The 17,914-nt window shown below is 37.8% G+C and overlaps 1 protein-coding gene across 1 annotated transcript in view; it reads right to left on the reverse strand.

Annotated features, from left to right (window-relative positions):
* Positions 1–276, reverse strand: part of CCDC170 (coiled-coil domain containing 170) — a 113,472-nt gene extending 113,196 nt beyond the window's left edge. The window contains exon 1 of the mRNA XM_069069664.1: positions 133–276. Coding sequence (XP_068925765.1) covers positions 133–261 — 129 coding nt within the window. The 5' untranslated portion in view covers positions 262–276. The remainder of the gene's footprint in view (positions 1–132) is intronic.
* Positions 277–17,914: the final 17,638 nt, after the last annotated feature.

A 17,914-nucleotide genomic window follows, 5' to 3' on the forward strand; every position in this document is an offset into this window, starting at 1 on the left:
AGAGAGAGAGAGAGAGAGAGAGAGAGAGAGAGAGAGAGAGAGAGAGCCTGATAATGTGAGCATATCCATTCGCTCCTCTTGAATTTTTCACCAGCACCTGCACCCAGTAGTGCCTACTGAGACCATTAATACCTCGGGCGCAGCTCCTGGAGAGAAGGCATGGAAGGCTGCGTTGCTAGTCATCTCAAAGAGCCTAGAGCAGGTGGAGGCGGGCCGCGAGCTAGCCCCGCTGCTGCTGCCGCTGCTGCTGCCCCGGCTCATGCTTGGCCAGCACGCGAGCGCGCGCCGCCTCTCCAGGTATCCGGGCCCTTGTTCCGAACTCGAACCTCCTGCCCGGGTTGCTGCTCTGCAAGCGGGTCTGCCCTGACCTGGGAGTCTGAGGGCGAGGATACTATCACCTAAGAGCCGTCTCTCCTAGCAACGGCAAACATGCGGAGATGGGGTGGAGTGAGAAATCCTGTCAATTCTCGCGGGAAAAGTGAGCTTGCCTGTATCCCCGGGAGGAAATGCACGCGGGGAAACATCAGCTTGCAGGCCAGCAGCCTTGAATTTGTGGCTACTCAGGGAAAAGAACAACTCCGAGAATCCCTCTCGGGAGGGTCCTAAGGAGACCAAGGACAGTGACCACGACAGGGGCAGGGACTGGCTTTGAGAATACTACTCCCTTACCAGGAGGGAACCTGAAAAGGCTACTTAAAATAAAGGAGCCGGACTCTTGCTCCCGGTTTTGACCGAGAGCTCTCGATGTCATCATATACCCAGCCAGGGTAGTTATAAGGGAATCGCGTATCTTCCAGGCACCTGTTATCTAGAAAGTGCAAGTAAGGCTTGGAGAGGCTCCAGCGACCTCCCAGCCTGGAGAACCCAAGCCCTCTCACCTCGGTCATTGACTCCTCCCTATTCACACCAGCACCTCCGCTGCTAAAATCTGGAGAAATGGTGATGCCATCTGAAGTTTATTGCTCAGCTCTTTACTGGTCTCTCCGGTAGAAGCTAACCAAAGTCGCAGATTAATCTTCCTAAAGCACAGTTCAATTTATGCATCCCTCCCCTTTCTGTTCCAATCAACAAACTTTTTTTCCCCATCAACTGACTAATAAAATATAAATTCCTTCCCTGGTATTCAAAGCCCTCCCAAACTGACTCCAAAGTGATCTCCCACTAAGAATTCTTAATATCTTGCCAAGCTGAACTGCTGATCTAGAAGTCATTCAGCTCCTTTCCATGGCTGCATGCCTTATCTCAAGTAGTTTTAATGCCAGGAAAATCACAGGTCCAGTTCCTAGACTGGAATTACTTCCCTCTGATTTCACAGCATAATCTGTTGAAATCCTTGCTATCCTGAAAGGTCTGACACACAGTAGCAACTTCCATAACCTTGCTTTTTCCCACCTAGTCAGAAGTAAACTCTCCAGTGTCTCATAGCACTTAATTCTCAAATTCTAATTTGTACTGTAATTATTTGTGTCCTTACCTTCAATCTCCTGTTGGTTTGTAAAGTGCTTGGGACCAAAAGCTATAGCTATATTTATTTATCTTTGCAGAGATCACTACTTAGCATCATGCTTTTTAGAGTCAAAGGAGCCAGGTTAAAATTCTAACCTTGCTACATACTCCTTTGTGATCCTGGAAAAGTCATCATCTCTGGTGTTCATTTTCTTCATCCCTGAAGAAAAGTAGTTAGACTAGATGATCTCTGGGATACCTTCCAGTTCTATTTCATGGAGGGACTGTAGATTTATAGCTGGAAGGAACCTTAAAGGCCACCTAGCACAGCTCTCTCATTTTAGAGATGAGGAAACAGGACCAGAGAAAGTAACTTGCCAAGTGGTACATCTGGGACTCCAACCTATGCCTTCTGGCTTCCAATTCAGTCAACCTGCTTTTGCATCATGAAGCCTAGAGTGGGTGCTTAATAAATGTACTGCACAAGAAGTAGAAATTATATTGCAAATGTATTCAAGACATGTTCACTATCCACCAAAAAAAATTTTTTTAGAGGTGTGGCAGACCCTTGGGAACTTTATAAATTAGATCTGTTAAAGCTTGGGGGATTTATGTATCATAAAAAGACAAAATCATAACATCTCTCCATTTACTTTATCTTTCAAAATTGGCCCCATCTCTGAAAATCCTCCAGAAGTTTCTTAGAAACATTGTATTTTTATAGTATTGTAAATAATTTTAGGTTATTTTCTTATTGCAAACATGATATAAAGATGAGAATTTTTAATGAACCAACACAGCTAGGGAAAAACAGAAGTTGCTAAGACAACTAGTAGAGAAATATCTTAAGAGACAATGTCTACATACACACAGTGAAATTATTCCATAGTGTAGTTCTGTGGAGCATCACTTTCAGCCTTGTGAATGGCTGAGTTTCAGTAATCAAAACCATTTGCAAACAGTACATCAAAACTGGCCATACAAGATGGGAAGTAGGACTATCAACTGGATGTGCACCTCAAAGACTCCTCAAGTGGAAGGGTTCTTCTGGGGAGGTAGGGGAAGGACAGTGAACCTAGTCTATAATCAGTTTATATAAAAGTAGAGATGCCAAATTATTTCAGAGTTGTATCTAAAATCTTTGTATTTTAAGATCTTTATTCGTTTAAAAAAATAAAACATCAATTTTCCGGAGTAAACATTGAAGATGAGGGGTGGCTAGGTGGCGCAGTGAGTAAAGCGCCAGCCCTGGAGTCAGGAGGACCTGAGTTTGGTTCCTGGCCTCAGACACTTAACACACACACACACACACACACACACACACACACACACGCAAAACTAGCCCTGTAACCTTGGGCAAATTACTTAATCCCAATTGCTTTCCAAAAAAAAAAACATTGAAGATGAAAAGAGAGGCACTTATTTCAGGAAAGAAAATAGTTGCATATAAACAAGCAAAAATAAAAATCAACACTCAAAGAAGAATTTGCATTAGAGATATTTAGCATTTATCTAGTCAAATCTTTCTTCAAAAACAATGAAAGTTTCTTCAGAATATGAGACTTGCATATTTGAAAATCAAGGAGAAAGAATGAAGGAAAAATAAGAGATTAAAGATAGTAGTGAGAGTCAAAATACAATCATTATGGGAGTATGGCCCTGAAGGAGTCAGGACAGAGGATTTAGAAAACAGGTAAAAAGATTAGTTTTAGAAAAAAAAAGAGATAACTCTTCCTCTGAAGCTCGAAAGTTTCAATCTTAAAAATATGATGGGAGAAAATTTGGAACTCAAATTTTTATTTTAAAAAAAAACATGGAGGGGCAGAGTCAAGATGGCAGAGTAGAAACAGGACCTCTGGGTGGCTCCAGGTTCCATCTTCCACAATTCACATAAAAGGGGACTCTGAACAAACTCTGGAGCTACAGAACCCACAAAATGACACAAAGAAGCTAATCTCCTGCTGAGGACAGCCCGGCAGGCTGGCAGGAATCAGCCAGCACAGTGCTCTGGGAGCTGAGCTCAGCCACTTGTAACCGAGGTTTTAGCCCCAGGGTGGGCTTGACCAGCGGCCAGCTGGAGGGACTCCAGATTACTAGCAGCTGTGGCCGTTTCCAGATTTATCAACACATAGATGTGAAGGACAAAGTAAGAGGTCAGTAAAGTGTGGACTTTTGGACCAGTAGTTGGGAGTGCATTGGCTTTTGCCCCCAGGACAAGAAGGCCCTGAGCCACCTTGGCACAGCCAGTGCCACCACATTGCAGCTTCAGCTCCTGGCCTGAAAACTGTAGGGGGACCAAGCGACCAGTCTAAGGGGAAATCACTCTTGCTTTAACCTTCTTGGATCTGGATTGCAGTCTAGGGTGGAGGTCCTGGGGTGTGTGACCAGCTTGCCAGAGCATGTGGAGGCTTCAGAGAGAGCACCCAACTAATACCTCCACAACTGAGAAAACCACAGTGTTTGGGACAAAAGCTCCCCTGTCTGGTGACAGAGTCCTACTGTGGCAAAAAGCCCAGGGGTCAAGTGACTGAGGGGCGACATGACCAGGCAAAGGGAACAAAACAAACAGAAGAATCCAACATTAGACTCCTATTTTGGGGACAAAAAGGATCAAAGCATGGAACAGGAGGAAGACAGTGAAGTCATAACCCCTGCACCAAAAGCTTCAAAGGAAAATACAAGCTGGTTACAGGCCATAGAGGACCTTAAGAAGCAGGTAAGAGAAATGGAGGAAAAATTGGGAAGAGAAATGAAAATGATGCAAGAAAATTACAAAGTGAGAGTCAACAGCCTGACTGAGGAAAATCACACCTTAAAAAAAACCAGACTAACTCAAATGGCAAAAGAGGCTCAAAAAGGCAATGAAGAGAGGAATGCCTTAAAAAGCCAAACTTGCCAGATGGAAAAAGAATCTCAAAAGCTCAATGAGGAGAATCATTCCATCAGATTTAGAATGGACCAAAGGGAAGCTAGTGCCATTAAGAGAAATCAAGATGCTGTTAAACAGATCCAAACAAATGAAAGAATAGAAGGCAATGTGAAATATCTCATGGGAAAAACCACTGACCTGGAAAATAGATCCAGGAGAGATAATTCAAAAACTATTGGACTACCTGAAAGCCATGATCAAAGTAAGAACCTAGAAATCATCCTCCAGGAAGTTCTCAAAGAAAACTGCCCTGATGTTTTAGAACCAGAGGGCAAAATAGAGGTTGAAATAATCCACCTATCACCTCCTGAAAAAGATCCCAAAAAGAAAACTCCTAGGAATATTATAGCCAGGTTCCAGAATTCCCAGATTAAGGAGAGAATATTGCAAGCAGCCAGGAAGAAACAATTTGAATATTGTGGAAACACAATCAGGATAACCCAGGATCTGGCAGCTTCTACACTGCGGGATCGAAGGGCTTGGAATATGATATTCTGGAGGTCAAAGGAGCTGGGATTAAAACCAAGAATCACCTACCCAGCAAAACTGAGTATCATGTTTCAGGGGAAAATATGGTCATTCAGTGGAATAGAAGACTTTCAAGCATTCTTGATGAAAAAACCAGAGTTGAATAGAAAATTTGACATTCAGGTACAAAAAGCAAGAGAAGCATGAGAAGGTAAACAGGGAAAAGAAACCAGAAGTCACTTATCAAAGTTGAACTATTAACATTCCTACATGGAAAAACAATAATTGTAACTGATGAAACTTTTCTCAGTATGAAAATAGTTGAAGGGAATATATATGTGGCTAAATCAGAGGGTATACAGGTGTATGAATACCTATGTTAAAGTGTGTATATATGTTTACAGGTACACATAGATAGAGGGCACAGGTCCAATTTAATAGGAAGGGATGATATTTAAAAGGTGAAATTAAGGGTGAGAGAGAAATATAATGAGAGGAGATGGAGAGAGACAGAATGGGGTAAACTATCTCATTTAGAAAAGGCAAGGGAAAATGGTTACAATGGAGGGGAAGAATAGGAAAGCAAAAGGGAAATGGTCAGCCTTATTCTCATTGAATTTGGCTTGGGGAGGGAATGAAATACACACTAAATAGAGTATCTTACCCTACAGGAGAGTAGGGGGGAAGGGAATGAGAGGGGGGGATGATGGAAGGGAGGGCAGGCTAGGGGGAGGGAAGTTGGAAGTGCCCACTTTTGAAAAGGGATGGGATCAAAGTAGATAATAGAACAAGTGGGATAGGAGGGAGGGAAATATAGTCAGTCTTTTACAATATATCTACTATGTTAATGTTTTGTATTAGCTACATATGTACAACCTGTACTGAACTGCTTGTCTTCCCAGTAGGGGTGGGTGACAAGGGAGGAGGGAAGTGAATCTGGAATTCAATGTTTTAAAATCAAATTTTTAAAATTATATATATATATGTATATATATATATATACTATTATTAATACTGTTTTACATGTAATTGGGAAATAAGATATACAGGCACTGGGGCATAGAGATCCACCTTGCCCTACTGGAAAAGTCGAAGGGGGTATGGGAAAAGATATGGGAGAGAGCAGATTGGAGGAGGGGATATCCTGTGGGATTTGGGGGTAGGGGAAAAATGGGGAGAAAGTTTGTAACTCAAAATCTGGCGGAAATGAATGACGTAAATCAGAAGTTAATAGAGCATTTGTAAAATGAAAAAAAAATAAAATAATTTTTAAAAGAACATTAAAAATTGTCTTTACATGTAATTGGAAAAAATAAAATGCTATTAAAAATAAATATGTTAGACTACTGCAAGACAGTGATGAAACAAACAAAAAATTAATCAAAGTAATAGTTAACAACAACTGGTTCTCTGGGGAAAAGTGTATTCAATACACCCTTTTAAATTTAATCTGCATTATTAACATTTTCTCCGTTACTTAAGTTTTGAGAATCAACAAAACAATAAATAAATCCCTGATTAGTACCATTTGCCAATTTTAAATATTCGTGCTATGAATTCAACAATTGGCTCAGTTATATCCATGAATATACTTGACTTGGAGTCAGAAAGCCTGGGGTAGAGTCCCAGCTCCGCTTCTTATTGGCTGTGAAACCTTAACAAAAGTATGTAACTTCTCAGGGCTTCCATTTCCTCAGTTATAAAATAAGGAGAATGGAGTTAGATGATTTCTTCCTTCTTCAACTTTCTTTAGCCATCCTCACATGAATCTTGAAATTGCCATACATCATAAGGTTAAGTTTTTATTGCTTTTGGCTAAGAGTCATGGCAAGACACACAAGCTAAATTGAATGATAGGGGTTTTGTGGGGTCGGGTATGTGTTTCAGGTTTATATAGCCCAAGCTTCTTGAGGGTAGAGACTATGGCAACATAATGTTTTACAATGTAAAGTGTGTCACCAAGGCAATATTCACAGCACCAATAGCAATTATGAACATGCCAGTATAGTTCTGAATCAAAATATAACACACTTTCCATATATAAGACAGAAGTAAAACATTTATGCAGATACCAGAAAGCCAAATCCCAACACCAGAAAACCAAATTCATCATAGAAACAAATCTCTATACAATAACACTGCAGAGAGCAACACCATCCCAAAGCCTTCAACCCTGCTTGGGCCTTCCCACAAACACTCACAAACCTAGCTGTCTTCTTGCCTGAATCCTCTCTCTCTCCCTCTGCACTAACTGCTCTGACTCCCAGCTTCCTCTCAGCTCTGCTTCACCCTTCCTGCTCCACCCATTCAGCAAATTTCTCCAAACATAGACTCTGTGTGATTACATTCAGCCTATTAAGGGGCAGGGAAGATCTTCAAATTACCATTACCATTACAAATGGATGCTCAAATAAATGTTGAGTTTCAAATCCATTATATTTTTATTGCAAATCTCAAATGTTACAAAATGGTTAAAAGCAAAACAAATTTAGCAAAATTCTAAATGTAAAAATAGCAAATGTTTCAGATTTTATCAGACCCCTTGTCAGAAAATCAACATCAATGTGTTGTTTTAGCTGTACTGTCTAACTTTAGCTCTCATTATTAAATAAGCAGCATTTAGCTCTCATTTTTAAACAAGCAGTGCAAAAAAGGAACTAAAAGTTATAAGGTTGTTGTTAATCTTTCATTGTTGTTGGGGTTTTTTTAAGAAGACTAATGATATCATGGGGTAATGGCTTGCTTTGCATGTGAATTAGATTAACACTCAATCAGTAACTTACCTTTTCTAACATCATTTGCTCATGTATTTAGAGCTAATAGGAACTTTAGAAGTTATCTACAACTCCCTCATGTTATAAATGAGGAAGATTAGATTAGATTAGAAAGATTAGATGACTTACCCAAGGTAATATACAGAAACACAAGATTTGAACCCTAATCCACTGACTATATAAATCTAGGGCTATTTCCATTAATGTTGCTCAAGAAATATTATCAAATTCAACATACATGTATTAAGCACTTGTCATACACAAAACATTCTGTTGGACACTGAGAAATGAGAAGCTAAAAAGTCACCCTCTCTGATCACAAATATTTAGAGTAAATACTAATTAAAGTCACTCACAGAAACTTCTGCAGTTCCTGCTACAAAAAGCAAAATAAGAGACAATGTGGGTTCTAACACAGAAATTCTACAGATATTGATTCAATAGTTAGGGGAATTGAGTGACATCTTGCTTCTAATCAAATAAATGGCCACCTGTTTTGGAAACATTTCTGTTAAAGCTTGTTTGCATGAAAGGTAAAATTTACCACTTAGTGATTTACTATAATCACTTAATCTTTTAATACCACCTGGGATTTTTTCAAAATCTAAAGTAGCTTGTCAGGTAAAACATTCTAACTAAAGATAAAAATCATGAAGATTGGTGACTAAGAAATGTCCTGTGAGTTTAAAAAGATGAAACAGCTGAAAGTGTGTGATACTTATACCATTACCTTACCATTCTGTAGCTGAATGCAGCAAAACATTGATAGATAGTTCCCAAGAGAAATTTTAAGTGTCTTGAAATATTTGATTATGGTTTATATACACAGGCTATGCTTGAGGGGAGTTCAGTTTACTGGAATAAAGGAGCAGCCAGGACTAGGAACAAATGTAATAGGTCTTTTGGAAACTTTTGTAAGGTTTCCAGATTTGTTACCTGTCTTTTATCTCAGACTTAGCTTCCTCCCCATTAGCATTTGGACTGCAGTTATGCTAATGTAGCATGTTACAAGCTCTGGACTCATTCTTCCAATCCCAGCTCCATTTGCAAGTCAGGCCCCCAAAACAAGGTCTTCCTCTCAGGTTTCTAGGAGTAATCCTTGAGGAATTGTGGAGCATTACTTTATTGTTGTTCAGTCATGTCTGACTCTATGTGATCCCATGGATTTTGTCCATATGGTTTTCTTAGCAAAGATACTGGAGTGGTTTGCTATTTCCTTCTACAGTGTGTTCCTATTTTACAGATGAGGACTTGAGGCAACCCAGGGTCACATATCTAGTAAAAGTCTAAGGCTAGATTTGAATTCAGATCTTCCTGACTCCAGACCCAGTGCTCTATCCACCACACCGCCTAACTGCACATTGCTCTACTACTATCATTCATAGGCCCTCAATGTGTATATTCCTCCCAATATTAATCTTCAGTTAATATTTCCTCCAACTCATCAAATCAATAATTATTCCCCCAATATTGATCAATCACTTGATATCCCTTTTATGCCACTGATAACTAATTGACATCAAGTAGATTTCACAAAATGATATTTATTGAAATTATAAACAGACGATTTAGTAGGTCTAAGCCCCAAACCCTCCAAAACTTAGAGCCCACTCTCCTCTATTACCTGGGTCCCTACAGAGTAAATTCAAACTTATAACGGGTGCTACAAAGCATCCTCATTGCCAAGATCACTTTTGTTGGTCATTCCACCATTGGAGGAGACAATCCCTTGCTTGAAGAACACAACATATCAGCTGTTGGGTCCATTCACTACTAGAGTGGATCAAGCAGTTGCTCCTCAGGAATGGCTGCACCAGACCCCAACTCAGATGTTTCTTCTAACTTCGAAATCTACAAGATGTGAGTAATTAGCTTCTGAGTAATTTGATATTTTTATTAATAAAAAGATGGTTATTTGACTATCTCTCTTAGACCAAAGACATGGTGACAGGCTCACAGTTTATATACCCTTTGAAGCAACAAGGGGTTACTAGTGACATCATGTCAGCCTTGGACAGAGAAGTTATCTCTACTCAGATCACCTGCAACTTTGGGCTATCTAGACAAAAGGATATGCTTTTACCCAAGCTTGAATAGAACACAATGGGCCTTCTCAACCTAAATTAAATTCCTTGAAAGATTGGCTGGGGTCTGACCAAGATCTAAGAGAGTCAATGCAATCTCATTATTATCTCATATTATATGGCCTTCAAGAAAATTGAACTTCTTTAAATGAGGAATTTAGAAAAAGGGGAGACCTCTAAATCTTTCCAAAACATTGGTTATTAATAATTATTTTTCTCAAAGGTCATACCCATGTCCATTTTTCTCCAATACTCATTCATCTAAAACCAGGAAAGAATGAAAACAACGGGGGGAAAAGGAACAAAGGTGGCCAATAGAGAGTATGGGAATGAAGAAAAAAATCATTTATCAAGTATCTGCTCTGTTTCTGATACTGTGCTAAGTGCTTTACAAATATTATTGCACTTGATCCTCACAACTCTGGGAAGCAAGTGCTATTATGATCCTCATTTTACAGTCGAGAAAACTGAGACAAACAGAGATTAAGTGACTTGCCTAGGGTCACATAGCTAGTAAGTATGTAAGGCTAGATTTAAAAATTCAGGTCTTCCTGGACTCCATTTTCAGTGCTCTATATACTATTCCACATAGTTCCCTCTTTGAAAGTCTTGATTAAAGATGAGACTATACTAGAGAGAGTCACTATAGTGAATAGGATAGCAAATTGATTAGGGAGATGTAAAAGGATTGCCTTGCTTCAGTGAGGGCCCAATGGAGATGATGTAATAAAAAACTGTATTAAACTTATTCACCATGATTTCATTATTTCCTCCAGTTCAAATGAGCAACCTGTGAATAGGATTGAAAAAGGTGAATGGAGGGAGTAATTTAAGGTTGGGGGGTTGGCAAGGTGAGAAGGGGACAAGGGATTTAAGTATGAAGATTAGTGTAGAATTGAAGTGAGTCACCAAGGAGTCAAGATAGGGGAAGGAAGAAAGTAGAGACAATTGGGGGAAAGGGAGAGTGCCTTGGGAAAGAACTAAGTGAATGGAATATGCAATGGTAAAAGGTTGTGATCAGATAAAGGAATTTCAGAAATCATGAACATAAAAGTAAAACACTTGTGATTGATGACAAAATCAAGATTATGATCAACTCTTTGTTTAGCTAAGGTAGAATCAAAGATGACATAAGAATAGAGTAAACTGAGGAACTGGGAGGTTAGGATATTTGAGGGAAGTTCCTAGTGATATAATAACATTTAGAATTTAACATATCAATTCAGTTGATGCTCACAAAAATCTTATAAAGAAGGTGCTATTATTACACCCATTTTTACAGAAGTTGAAACTGATGGAGGTTAAATAATTTGCTCAGAATCATACAGCCAAGTTTCTGAGGCAGGATTTGAACTCAAATCATCCTGATTTCAAGTCCAGCTCTCTCTCCACTGAATGAACTAGATATTTCTATAAGAACAGAAGTTGTGGCAGAAAAACTGTGAGCCAGGGTTCTGAGGATCAATAGATAACAGCCACTAGCATCGGGATTTAGTAATAAAGTTGTAAAATGAGGATAATGACACTTATCTCAAAGGTTGTTGTAAGGAATAAATGAACTAACGTGTAAAGTACTTTGCAAACTTTAAAATACTACATAAATATTAGTTATTATTATTATTTCCCAAGGTAAGAATAAAAAGAGGAGGTAAAACAATTCAGCAAAATTAACCAATATATCAAAAAAAGTCTGTCATTATATCAAGTGTTCTACTTCCCCAGAGTTGGCTTCTCATATATCTTCTTTGGGGTCAAGCTTTGTCATTATAGTCATGTAGCATTAATTTTTGTCATCATTCTTTCCATTAACATAGCTATAGTCTCTTATTCCTACTTTACTTTGTATTTGTTTATATGCCTTCCCATGCTTCTCTGTATTCATCATATTCACTGTTTCCTACAAAATAGTAACATCCCACTGTATACATGAACCAAAACTTGATTAGCCATTCACCTATTGATGACAATCTACTTTATTTTCTTTCTCTGTTTTTGCTACTAAAAAAAGTGATCTTATTTTGAAAAAATTTATAGATCACCTCCAGAGAAAAATCCAAGATTGTCAACTCCAAGAAACATGATAGTTAAATATATAATTATTCAATTCAGAAATAAGTTCTACAAGTGATCAGGAGAAAGACTTTCAAATACAAAGGAAAAATAGCACAAGTTTATTTTGTACCCACCAGAAAATGCAGGAGGAAATGGAATAATATATTTTGAAGAGCAATGGAGCTCAGGATGCAGTCCAGGGTGACCCACACTGAAAATATGAGCTGAGTCACAAAGGAAAAAAATTAGCAATAAGAGGTGTATGGAATATTCTTATTTTATTTATTTATTTTTGGTTTTCAACATTTACTTCCATAAGTTTTAAATTTTCTTTCCTTCCATCCCCAAGACAGCATGCAACATGATATGGCTCTACACATACATTAAACACATTTTAACATTAGTCATTTGCATAGAAAAATTATAAGGAATGGGAGAGAACATGAGAAAGAAAAAACAAAAAAAAAATAAAATCGTCTGCTTCACTCTGCATTCCAACTTGATAGTTCTTTCTCTGGATGTGGATGGCATTTACCATCATGAGTCCTTTGGAATTGTTATAAGCTCTTGCATCTGAAATATTCTTAGAAAGAAAATTGGACCTAAAGAGATTACTTGTTTCTCCAACACCCCAGACAACATGAATGCAGGAAGAGTGAGCAAATGCTGCATTTATTCAGCAGCTAAACAACACCAAAACAGTGATAGCAGAGAAATGAGTGATATATTTTTTCTAAATGTACACAAGTAACAGGGATGAAGGAGGAAGTCCAGAGAAAATAAGAGTGAAGAGGCTAGCAAATAATCAGATAAAAGCAGGAAAGAAAAGGTGACTAACAAGCAAAAACCCCCAAAAAAAGGAGTAGCAAATGGGAGCTGACATGAGGGAGGGGAAGAAAGCTAAAGAAAATGGGGCCACCTTAAAAAAAAGTAAGCTAAAATAACTACAGGAACATAGTACTGTTTATAGCAGAAGATGGGGGAGGGATTATAACTTGGAAAAAAAAACAAAAGAGACAAATGAAGGAAAATATAAGTCTAGCTCTCATCACTTTGAATGTGAATGGATTAACCAATACAGTAAAACAAAAAAGGTTATAGATTGGGTAAAAAAATAAAAATCCTATCATCTGTTGCTTATAAGAAACACATTAAAAAGTAAAGTCATACACAAAATTAAACTGTAGGGTTGGAGAAAAATATTTACTATATATCAAGTTGATGCCCACACTCAAGGGGCATGGACAAAACATGAGAGTGTGGGAATGAAATGATGACACGAGTCAGGCAGGAACTATCAGAGTAGTCTGTTTATTTATCCTGGGGCCAGGGTTTTTATAACAGAGGTAGTTATATCCAGTTTTCTCATGGAAAAAAATTATTAACCAGCTTGTACTTAATTATTGGCACTGTGCAATCTTTGGGGGTCACTTCTCAGTAATCACACCATGTTTCCTTGTCAGTCACAGAAAGATGGTGAGCCAAAATCCTGAGCACTAATTAGCCCACATGAGGAGTGAGGTCTAGGGAAATCCTGACCCAGACTCTATCCATGACTGGACTGTCTCAGCATTGGCCCTCTACATCTCTCCCTTTCTTAGCAAGTAACTTGGGTCCCTGAGTCTCTGTCCCCAGAGTCGAGAGTGACCTACCAGTGGAGAAAATAATACAAGATGAAACAAAGCACAGACCTCCTAGCACACAGACTAATGAGACAAAGTGGAGGATTATAGAAGTAAAGTTGTTCAATGGGTTAGTTCTGCTTACCCAATCAAGTATCTTATTTGCAGTATTATCTGGATCAATTCCTGATACATGGCTTGCAGAAATTTGTTTTAATTCTTGTAAGGCAAGGACGGACATAGTGAAATACATGATTATAGCACTGACAACCAAAATACCTGCAATAAACCATCCCACAAATCTTTTCCTTCTACCTTTTTGAAATTTCCCCAGTTTTCTTAATCCTAATTTCCTTTCCCCACACACACACACCCTTTAAATAAGATTGTCAAATGGACAATATACAAGGTGGCAGAGTATATTTTCAAATCAAGGAAGGTTCTCAGATTTACTTAAGCCTATCAAGGGGCCAAGGGGCAGGGAAGATCTTTAGATTCCCGTTATCATTACATTCGTCCCCAAGATCTTTCATGTCTATTACATAGGCAACTTATATCTGAATTAGCATTAACATCTCTTAAGTACAACATAATTCCCACAAAAGAAATGAATCACATTTGCAAGATACGTAATGTAACAACTCATTACCAGAGTGACCACACAGCCTTAAACACAAAGTATATAGACTTATAACCCCCTCAATCCAAAACAAAAATGTCCAAATAAAGTTCTCTTGGGGGGTGTGTCCTTCCTCCCACATTGCCCTTACAGGCGTCCTCCTGGCACTTTCAGGTGCAGGCTCTAATGAGCCAAGTCCCAGTCTTAACACTGCTTCAGCCCCTGCTTCCAAGTCCTGAGGGGCAGCTGGGCAACAAAACCAATAGAGTGGGATCCTTGGGGGTCCATGGCACTTCACTCCACCCACCACAGACATAATTCCATCCTCCCCCTGGGTCCCAAACTGTGGGATGCAGCAAGAAAGCACATTAAGTGCTTCTGCCTTGCTACACAGTCCTTATCTTGTCCTGTGGCTGAATTCTGAACTCCTGGGTTCCTTCTCCTCCCACAGCAAGCAGCTACTCCTGGCTTCTGCCCCAATCACGATACGGGCAGCTCACCATTTTGCTCTCACCTCATCAAAGTCAGCATGCAGGCCATTCTGCACTCCTGTTCCATGGTTCCACAGAGTCACAGCTACCACAAATGGGAAATAAACCATTATCCCAGTCCCCATACTTTCCTTTTAGTTTGCAGATCCTATGTGTAACACCATTTGTAGCAGCAAACACCCTAGCATACCCAAGGTGGCTGCTAGCACAGGTTCTTTGATCTGCTTTTTTATAGGGAAACAACTCAAAAAAAGGTTAACAATCTTACTTTAATCAATCAAACATATATCATTTACCTAGTTCAGGGGGAAAAGTCAGCACCCTGAACTTCAGAGAATACAAGCAGACAAAAAATACAGAGAAACAGATCAGCAGACAGAGCTTCCAGCTGTCTGATCATTACATCCATACCTAGTTAGTTACCAGAGAGGGAAGCACCAACATCTGGTTTTTCAAAGCCAGGAGGAGCTCAATGGCTGCCCAGAGTTTCATCTGGCCAAATCACACAACTCTTTCCAAAGTAAGCCCCAAAGCAAAACCTCACATCAGGGTATATAAGGCAGTACTAAATGCCTTTGTGGTGTATTAGTCTTTTTTTTTGTAAATAGGTTTTTTATATCTTAATTTATTCTCTCAAGTATAGCTTGACCAGAGGGATTATAAGGGTTGTGCCTATAATTAATTTCATTTGAGAATTATCACAGAAAGATTGAAATAATCTGCTAGTGTAGGCAGGGGCATTATCAGTTTTCAATTGTTTTGGAACACCCATTGAAGCAAAAGATGGCAACATATGATTAGTTACATTTTTTTCCTGCTTCCCCTGTCTGAAGGGAAACAAAGGTAAAGGAAAGAAATGTATCTATTGTGCCAAGTATATGTGATAACTTACAGGATAATGAGTTACATTTATCTGCCAAGATTTAATTTTCTGTGTGTAATGGTGATTAGTGGAGGAGTAGTATAGATACCACATTGAGGACAGGTTTTAATAATCTGTCTAGCTTGTTACCTAGTAGGTTGTGGCCTCTATTTTATGAGGATTTGTAAATTCTGAAAAAGGTTTTTAAAAAATCTCTATTCTGTGTTTGTATAAATTTAGCAATATCAATATGTTGGCACATGCACACTGAATATTTGCTATCTGATGCAATATTAAGGGGAGAAGAGAAAATCATTTAACAATATGATAACTGGAAGCTTTGCATTATGAGCAGGAGTAAAGTGAGTATTAATATCTTTATAAGTATTAAAATCAATGTAGTAGGCTATTTTTTAGTTTTAAGATTTATAAATGATCACCAAACTTTTATATTAAAAAATTAGTTGAAAACTTATAACATGAGAGCTCTGTTTTTTTACCTTAAAGCAAAAACAAACTTTTAAGCTGAGATTTATTAAAACTAAGTCAGTGTAAAATGTCCTTAAGTAACATAAATTCCCAAAGTATTATTAACCAACTAAATTTCAGTTAATTGCAGAATTCTTTGATATCACAGAGTTTCTTAATAAAAAATATGTATAGCAATTAAATCTGATCACATTAGTTTTAAAAGCTGTTAAGTCTTAGAATCCCTTTAAACAGTAGGAATATTTTAAGGTGAGCCTTAAGTAGTTTGTATAAATTTCTGTATATATTTTAATTCTAGTTGAAAAATAATATTAAATTTCCCAGTAAACTAACACAAAAAAGTTTGCATCCTTTTTCTGACTACTTGCTTTGATCATAAAAATGTGCTATAGAATATCTGAATTAAATATGGTCTTAAGTGCCTTTTATCTTAAACAGCAATTTTTACCAATCCCAGCTTAGAGCCAATTACAGTTAATTTTATTCTCATGGAGCTGTAATAAACAATAAAGATTTACTAGGTTTCTCCTACATAAGCGATTTCATTTAACCTTTTTTCTTTCTCAAATTTAAACCTGTCCTGCTGTAAAAGCTAATTGTTAGAATTCTTTTTTTTTTTAATCTTTTGTACATAGACTTGTAACTTCTCAGCAAGCTAAGTTCATTATTAGGAACTATATAACTAAAACAAGTTTCTTTCCCAGGATGATGACCTTGCCTATAGAGATAGTTTTCAGGAGCCTTGGCAGTTTTACAAAATAAGGAGGAATGTTTTGAATGGGCAGAATTAGTTTGAATAAAGTTTTCACCCAGTCTCCTCCTTTCCACACACAATACTCAATTAACAATTTTAAGTTTTATCATTAAAACAGAATTTTCAAATAGCTTAGTTAACAATTTCACTAACTGACAAACAAATTGTTTTAGCTGTAACCTCCTTTTAAACTACAAGTAAAGGTATAACTACTATATGGCATATATAAACATTATAAGACAGGGTTTAGCAGAACTGATAAAGTGACATAACTGTTTTTACTCAAATTTTTTTCCTCTATCTTTTAGTTTCAACAAAATTTAGATTAAAAATTTGCTTTATTGGGGTGGCTAGGTGGTGCAGTAAATAGAGCACTGGCCCTGGAGTCAGGAGGACCTGAGTTCAAATCTGGCCTCAGACACTTAACACAAAAACTAGTTGTGTGACCTTGGGAAAATCACTTAACCCCGATTGCCCTCCAAAAAGCAAAAAAAAAAAGTTTGCTTTATCTAACACTATTTCTGGCTAATAATGACTATTCAATTTTTACTATATAATAGAATTTTACTACAATTTAGGAAGACCATAATAATACAATGACATTATGACATTAATTGCATTTCCAAATTATCACTTGCAAAAATTATTGATTGAAAATTGGGTTTTATCAAGTGCAGAGATTTTTCTCCTCTCCTCACAGCTGCAAAGCCAATTGTGGATTTAGGAGTTTAAAAGGAGAGGTTCATCTGATTGCCTAAAAATGTGGGCTTCAGGGTGCCCAGGGCTGTTGCTAGTGGAATCCTTGATATATGTAGTATGCTTCCTCCCTTTTGCCAGATTGGGGAGGATAACTCAAATTCCCTATTATTCTTCAGCACTCTCTTTTTTAATCTGATCTGGGATGAGAGGCTTTAATAAATTTTTGTAAAAATGTTTTCTGCTGAATTACCATTTACTCCAGTAAAATTTATTTATGTGTCCATTCCTTAAAAACTTCTTTGAAAGTGAGAGCTTTGAATCTTCCAGTAAAGATGAGTTGGGACTCTAGAACAAAAGAGATCCAGTGGCACCTTGTCCCCTCTTCCCCGTACCAAAGAGCCCAAAGCTTCACCTCTGAGGTGTTTCTTTTTCAGATCTTTGTATTTTCCCAATTTGCCTAAATTATAATTGCCTATAATACTATTTTCTAGTATAATAAATTCTGACTTATCTTTAGCATCAAATTAAGAGTGATACTTTTCACTTTTCACAATTCCAAAAATAACCATAATGAATTCAATTAACTTTCAGTTGCATCCTGATACACAAAACTTTTCTCTTTTAG

The sequence above is a fragment of the Petaurus breviceps genome, unplaced genomic scaffold, assembly GCF_028583685.1.
Source record: "Petaurus breviceps papuanus isolate PSGF00001 unplaced genomic scaffold, PetGlider_PUasm1.0 90784, whole genome shotgun sequence".
Classification (NCBI taxonomy): domain Eukaryota; kingdom Metazoa; phylum Chordata; class Mammalia; order Diprotodontia; family Petauridae; genus Petaurus; species Petaurus breviceps.